The sequence below is a fragment of the Lactuca serriola genome, chromosome 8 (genome assembly GCF_051521515.1).
Source record: "Lactuca serriola cultivar US96UC23 chromosome 8, Lser_US96UC23_V15, whole genome shotgun sequence".
NCBI lineage: Eukaryota > Viridiplantae > Streptophyta > Magnoliopsida > Asterales > Asteraceae > Lactuca > Lactuca serriola.
The window spans coordinates 30,322,370-30,330,652 of NC_136415.1; the positions used below are offsets into that span (position 1 = coordinate 30,322,370).

General features: G+C 35.0%; 1 protein-coding gene across 1 annotated transcript; it reads left to right on the top strand.

The window, feature by feature from the left end:
* Nucleotides 1-2,479: 2,479 nt before the first annotated feature.
* Nucleotides 2,480-3,197, top strand: LOC145068733 (large ribosomal subunit protein eL27x-like). Its single transcript, XM_079015734.1, has one exon. It carries the CDS (start codon nt 2,558-2,560, stop codon nt 2,963-2,965), a length of 408 nt encoding a protein of 135 aa, XP_078871860.1. The 5' UTR covers nt 2,480-2,557; the 3' UTR covers nt 2,966-3,197.
* The last annotated feature ends 5,086 nt before the right edge of the window (nt 3,198-8,283 follow it).

An 8,283-nucleotide genomic window follows, 5' to 3' on the forward strand; every position in this document is an offset into this window, starting at 1 on the left:
ACATTTGTTTATATACTTTAATTAATCAAATTTTAAATCGCCTACATACATATACATAGTATCGACAATAATATTAATTGATTTTGTAACAAGATCCATTTTCAACACCGAGCATGGTCGTTCCAAACATATTTTGGGCTCAAGACGAAAGAAAAAAAATGGGTCCTTAAAATACACAAATGTCATCAAACGGTTCGGTTCGGTTATCCGCTAATACCTAAGTATAAAAATCAAAGCCGACCCGTTGATATCCGTTTTTTACGGTTTCGGTTTTTTCGGTTTCATATCGGCCGGTTCGGTTCGATTTTTTGCTTTTGCGGTTATTTGCACGTCCCTAACAAAAACAATACGATTTTAGTTTGATTTGTCGAACGCACCAACTTACCTTCAAGCTATCTAAATTTCCATCGACTATATTTAACACAATTTCCTCTCTATACACGTAGTCTATTTTGATGTTCATAGTCCCATACAAGCTTACTTTAGTTTAGGATCCTATTTTCATACGAGACAAAATAGTATCATATATTCAATCAACTCGGATTTCATTCAAATAGTACGTTTATGGTTTTTTAAATACAAACAATACTACCAAATAATTTTTTAGATTATAAGATATCATATGTTTTATTGAAAATGCCGAGTTTTTTTTTTCATGAACCTAAGTTTAATATATTTAGATAATGACAAAACTTCAAAAATGGTCCTTGTGATTTTCGAAAACATCAAGTTTAATCCCTAAGTTCAAAAAACTTCACAGATCGTCCCTGTGGTTTCAAAACTTTTAACATTTGGTCATTCCAGCTAACTCCGTTACCATTTAACCGTTAAGTCATGAACATTTTTGTTATTTCACTATACAGGGACCATTTATGAGGTTTTCAATTACTTTTTTTAAATAAATAAATAAATAATATTTAATATGTAATGGGTCCCACCCTCTCTCTCTCTCTCTCTCTCTCTCTCTCAAGAAATGCAGAACTTCCCCTCAATCCCATGCCCACCACCACCACCGGTTACCCATAATCACCACCAGTTACCGATAACCACCACCAGTCACCGATATCCACCACCCACTTATTCCGGCACCACTACTATCTACCTATTCTGGAACCATCACAACCCACATTATCGATTCAGCAAGTGTTACCCCAAGATCAAATCCCAAAAATCAAACTTGAACCTAGAAATTAAGACCACAACAAGATCAAATTCTGAAATCAAAACCTAACCAAAGTCAAACCCTAAAATCGTGAATCAAAACCTAAGCTGAAATCAAAACCAAATTTGGAAATCAAAACCCAAACCGCAAATGAAAGCAGACATGAACACCATTGTTCCTCTCTTTCTGGACGATGTCGATGAAGCACATCAAAATCCTACCCCAGATCAAGCAACATTGGAGACCCCAAATCAAGTAACATTGAAATCCGACCAACATCTAAGTATCTAGTCTCGTTTTCTTCCGTCTTCAATCTATTTTACTTCCTCTCTTCTCTTGATAGCTCCGATGAAGAACACCAAAATACGCCCCTAAAACTAACATGAATCAAAAATCAGACTTACGATTGCAATCAAAACCAAAATCCGTAATTTCACACATCGATTAATCAAATAAAGTGAATCAACTGTCAAACCTGAAACTAATACATTTGAGACTGTAATCAAAATCAAACTTCATCCAATTTATGTTTCAACGAGGATTTTAATACCGGTGGTGGTCGGAGATGGAGAGGTGGGGCAATAATGGTTTTGAATAAAGAGAGGAGCCAGTGATGATGGGATTTGTAAGAGAGTGTTGCGAAAGAAGAAGGGTGATGGGAGAGGCGGTGATCGGAGATGGAAAAGTGGTGGTGATGATTCTCTTAGAGAGAGATGGCGCCAAAATATTATGATGTCAGGTGAGATACGGAGAGGGAAGAAGGGTACTTGAAGCCTGCCGCCTGAGCCTTGAGTGAGAAGTTTAGCGAGAAGGTCACTGGTAGTAAACTTAGGTTGTCGGTGGTGAGTTATTGCACTTTTTATGTGGAGAGAGAGAGAGAGAGAGAAAGACCCATTACATATTAAATATTATTTATTTATTTATTAAAAAAAGTAATTGAAAACCTCATAAATGGTTCTTGTATAGTGAAATGACAAAAATGTCCCTGACTTAACGGCTAAATGGTAACGGAGTTAGCTGGAATGACCAAATGTTAAAAGTTTTGAAACCACATGGACGATCTGTGAGGTTTTTTGGACTTAGGGACTAAACTTGATATTTTCGAAAACTATAGGAACCATTTTTGAAGTTTTGTCTCAGATAATTGTATAGTTAAAAAGAAAACAAACATGGAAGAGACACTTCAAACTTCAAGGCGCTCGTCTGCACCATGATGAAAGAACAAGGGTATAAACTGCATAAGACCAAAGAGAAAACCTAATGGCAATTCCGTGATTTTATTAATAAGTACATTATAAATAGAAATGGTCAGTCGAGTTTTCGAAACCCTAGCAATAGCTTGGTGCATACTTTTGTGTGAGCAGCGGCGGCGGAGGACATCGAGAGGAATCGGAGATGGTGAAGTTTTTGAAGCCCAATAAGGCCGTCGTTGTCCTCAATGGACGCTTTGCCGGCAGGAAGGCGGTCATCGTTAGGCAATTTGACGACGGCACTCGTGACCGACCTTACGGCCACTGCCTCGTTGCCGGAATCGCAAAGTACCCAAAGAAGGTGATTCGCAAGGATTCAGCAAAGAAGACAGCGAAGAAGTCTCGTGTGAAGGCATTCATCAAGCTCGTTAACTACAACCACATCATGCCGACGAGGTACACCCTCGACGTAGATCTGAAGGACATTGTAACGGTTGATGCGCTTCAGTCACGTGACAAGAAGGTTACTGCTTGCAAGGAGACCAAAGCACGGCTTGAGGAGCGATTCAAGACTGGAAAAAACCGTTGGTTTTTCTCGAAGCTCCGCTTCTAAGTATAAGATGAGTTGTCTCTGGTTTAAATTTTGTTGTCTTCGTCAATATCATGATAGACTTTGATTACTGGTAGTTCACATTTATTTTTCAAGTGTTTTATTTTGAGTGATATTTCTGTTACATTTGATAGTTACTGAATCTATTAGGTAAACATTTCTTAATCGAGTTTATTGCCCAATGAGTATGGGATTTTAGCATCATTGAGGACGATGATGCCTAATTTGGTTCGAATACATTGGGCAGGAATGTGTCTTATTATCTATTTCCTCCAATGAACATGAAATGATAACGTATGAAAATAGCAAAATTTGATGGAATTAGATGTGATTTCCTTAATCACTGAATGATTTCAGGTCCTTGTGTATTGAATTCAGTTTCGCCTTGCATCCAAAGAATCTATTAAGATTAGGGATTTGATTTTTCTTTAGGGTTGGCTTAAGAATCAATTTTTCATGGATAGATCTGGTCTTTGTTATCATTCATATCCTGTTTTTGTTTGGAAAAGATTTTGTTCGCATAAGCAAAAGTTATCTCTTTGATCTTTTGGATGTCAACATCATTGGCTATCAATCTGTCAATTTTTTGATACAATGGTGATTACAAGGATCAAATGTTGGCAGTTTCATATATAAACAATTTCAATTATGTGTTTGATAGAGGGATAGCAGGACTGAAGTGATTAATCATAAACAATTTCAATTAAGTGTTTTACCTTAATGCTTTTTATTGTTCTTTTTGCTGCATTATCTTTGTTTATAAACATTTTTTTTTTTTAGATTTTTGTTGCCTTTTTTGATGAGTATAACACCTTTCATGTTAACAAAAAGCTCATAGATTTCGTGACAAATTTACAAGATTACCTTTAAATTATTACTTATATATTTTTATCTTTTCTAAACATTTTTTCTCTAATTTTATGTATTTTAAAACATTTATATACAAATAGAAGTTATTGCTTCTACTAGCTACAACTTCTTGCACTCATGTAGTTTTGTTGTTTGCGTAAAATAGTGATGATATATACAACTATATATAGTTGTTTTTTTATTAACTTAAGGCTGTTTGACAACCTTTTTTCAACTCTGAATATTGAATGATTTGGTTGATTCATGGCTAAATGATTCAGATACTCTTAATGAAATTGCATATGGACGAAAATATATTGTTTGGTTGTGTCTTTGAATGTTTGTGTTGAATGAAAAATGATTTACCCTTCAGGCCTTAACTTTAGAATTGCATGACAAAATCAAATCAAGAACTTGCATTAAAACGTGAATTGTCTTAAATAAAAAAGAAAGAAATTTATGAAGAAAAATATCAGTTAACTAGACACTTAACACCAATACAGATAAAAGACGATGAACGACAAAACCAACTATAGCAAAAAACTTTGTATATTAAAATCAGATTGAAATAAACAAAACCACAACCTCAATTGAAATTCATGTCAAACAAAATTCCATGATTGATTAGCATATACTTGAAACTTACTGGAGTAACAGCAAACTGAAATGTTATGCTTACACTTAGATGCATCATTTTTCTACTACAACAAGCCAGCTATCATGGGTACAAAGATCCACGTGGTTACTTGTCCCACCAGCTTCCCTTCCTGTTTTCCGCTGCAAACATTCGCGAACATGACATCACCTATCCTCCTTAATTCATACTAAAATGAAAATGCACCTCCAAACATCAAATTTCACTTTTAAATGCACACAAGCATATAAACATGAATATACAAATTCCAAGCCAAAATTATTTCAATTGCTAACGTTACATATGTGATAACGATCATAGGACCCTTAAGTGATTAAAGAACACATTTCAGCACGTTTTTTTCCAAATGAAATTACATGACTTAAATAAGAAAATGTTACCTAAACTAAATGCACTTTATTGGAGGACATGGGCAATGGAAAGGAGATCATACATGCTGGGAAAACTATTTCTTCCACTAACTAAATTAACATGTATTAACATGTGTTTAATGTGATTGACTAAATTCTTTTGAACCTCCTGGAGCTTTTATCTCGACAACAACTCCCGGCCCAGTTGTGGTCAATGGATCTTCAACAATGGGCTTGTGGTGTTGAGTTTAGTCTAGGACCGTATCAAACACTATCATTAAATTGGCAAGCCTCCCACCACTATAACCCCATGTTTAATGTCATGGTTCACAAATGCAAAGGAAAAAAAATTGCAGATATTAAAGTTAGGGGTGTTCAAAACCGGATATCCGAAAATTCGGATATCCGAAAATTCGCATAGTTGATTTTTAATATCCGAATCCGTATCCGAAATTTTGGATATCCGAAATTTCGGATACGGATTCGGATATTAAACCGGATATCCGAATTTCATTAATTTTAAACCGCATCCGAACATTCGATCCGTAAAATCACCGCAACTCTTAAAATTAATAATAGCAACTATGTTAAATCTTGGACAAAACTGCAAATTTAGTCCTTGTGGTTTGCAAAAAACTTTGGATAGGGTCCAAAAAGTTTCCGACTTGCATGGAAGGTCCAAAATCAAGGTTTTTCTGAGTTTTTGGTCCAAAAAAACTTGAAATGACGGTTATACCCTTTTAATTTCTTTTTTATATTTTTTTTAATTTTTCAAATACTATTTTAATTTACAAATAAAAAGAAAAGAAATTAATTATCCCCAACACACACATTCTCTCTCTCTCTCTCTCTCTCTCTCTCTCTCTCTCTCTCTCTCTCTCTCTCTCTCTCTCTCTCTCTCTCTCTCTCTCTCTCTCTCTCTCTCTCGCGGAAACGCAAAGTGAAAGGGGACATCCTTCTTAGTTCTTCATTCATCCCCCATCTGATGCGAACCCTAAACCTTAAATCGATCTATGTATATATACGACTAACTAGATGAAATCCTTTTCATATCTTCATCTCAAACCAAAATTATACAGATAGATATAGCGATATGTATTTAAATCGAATTTCTTTTGATCTGGAAAAAGAAAAGGATGATCAATATGTATGAACAACAACAAGAATGAAGACAAAAAAATACATTAAATCCAGAAATCGACATCAATCCACATTCAACGAATCCACACATATATGGGTTGCTCTGATGAATGCTTTGAGGATAGTTTGATGGGCGGTTGATGCTCCTCCACCACCAGGATCACCGAAGCTTGGATCTGAAGTTGTTGATGTGTCGTCAGTAGTGCTCGTCGATACAACATGTCCAGGTGCCTTAAATCGCTTGATGGACAGATCAAACCAGAAAGCCCTAAAGGAAGAACGATGAAGAAGACCCGATTTTCAATCTCAGAATTGATATTGATTTGAAGTTTTTAAGAACCAAGATGTGCCCCCTTTCTTTCCCCTCCACACAGGTCCAATAACAATGTTTATTCTCCAAGAAACGTGAAGAACCGATGAATTGGGTCTTCTCCACCTGCAATTTGTGTTCATGTTGAAGGTGGATGAAGATCTGTTATGTTTTTCGGAAAAACCCTAGCATCCGACGCCACCAACCTTTGATCTGTAAGGAATCGGGTCTTCTTCATCTCATGTTTTCCCTTTTTCTTTTCCTAATTGTCAAGTTAAATATAAAAGGGGAAAAAGACGTTGAAGAACGGAAACAAAGAATGATAAAACCATGGTGCAGAGAGAGAGAGAGAGAGAGAGAGAGAGAGAGAGAGAGAATGTGTGTGTTGGGGATAATTAATTTCTTTTCTTTTTATTTGTAAATTAAAATAGTATTTGAAAAATTAAAAAAATATATAAAAAGAAATTAAAAGGGTATAACCGTCATTTCAAGTTTTTTTGGACCAAAAACTCAGAAAAACCTTGATTTTGGACCTTCCATGTAAGTCGGAAACTTTTTGGACCCTATCCAAAGTTTTTTGAAAACCACAAGGACTAAATTTGTAGTTTTGTCTAAATCTTGCGACATAGATGGATATCGATAGCAACAAATAAATATATGTAGCATTTACGAAATAGTTTTTGATTAAAAACCAACGAACCTGGATTATAACAAACAAATATATAACGATTGTAAAAAGAAAGGTTTGCAATAAAATTTGGAAAGAATGTTCACTAAAAAGTTGAAAATAGTGGGAAACATTAGTCCATTAAGCATGTCAATGTTTCTAATTTCTCATTTTAAAATATTAAAAAATAAAGAAAAATTATTTTTTTCGGATATCGGATATCCGAAATATCCGAAACTTTATAAATTCACTATCCGTATCCGAATCCGAAAAACCGGATATCCGAAATTTCGGATCGGATTTTCGGACCGGATATTTCGGATGCGGATATTTTTGGACACCCCTATATTAAACCAACGAAAGTCCAAGTTCAAAGTTAAAATGGTTGAGAATCTGTAAAATCCTCAAAATGGGTCTAAAAGATTTTTCCTTTTTAGTGAAAAATGTTTTTTTTATGATTAAGGGTCAAAGTTGTTAAATCGTGAGAGTTGATAATTGACTTTTGATTGACAAAATAGCACTTTAAAGTAAAAAATTATACGGAGAAGGATTATTTAGGAAGTATTAAGGTACTAACGAGTAGGGATGTTATTCGGGTCGGAACCGAACCGAACCGACCCGAATCCGAATAAACCGAAAATCGAATAAGGGTAATTATATGAACCGAAAATCGAACCAAATAAGCAATACGGTTTCGGTTCGGTTCGGGTATTATTCGATTCGGTTCGGTTCTGGCCCGAATAACCCAAATAACATGTACAAGATGATTAAGGAACCGAATAACCCAAATAACATTTACAATGTGATTATAAATATTGTATTTTGTATGACTTTTGTAGCTTATGATAAACACAAATAACACGGATTAACTATTCTTGATATATAAAATGTAAAATTCAACCACCACATTCTTAAGATATAGTTATTAAGCAACATATTAAACACTAAACATTAAACATTTAAAACACCCAAAAATCTATATATAAGTATATAAGTTAAACATTAAACATTACGTGGGTATTTTGGGTAACGATCGATCGAACACAAGACCGAATAAGCAATCGTGCAAGTGGAAAAAATGTGACTTTTCATATTCGGTTCGGTCCTTTTGGACCGAATAAGACCTTATTCGGGTAACCCGGACCGAATAACCCGAAAACCGAATAAGCCTTATATAGATACCTGAAAACCAAATCGAATTTCTTATTCGGGTCTAATTCGGTTCGGTTCGGTTCGGTTCGGGTTTTCGGTCCAAATTCTCATCCCTACTAATGAGTTTCCAAGTCAATATAACGACCTCGGTGTGAACTTTTGAAGTTGGATGAACAAAACTGCCAATTATGCAAACTT

What these genes read in the sequence shown, in the direction of transcription:
- LOC145068733 (XM_079015734.1), top strand. Translation starts at nt 2,558, where the DNA reads ATGGTGAAGTTTTTGAAGCCCAATAAGGCCGTCGTTGTCCTCAATGGA.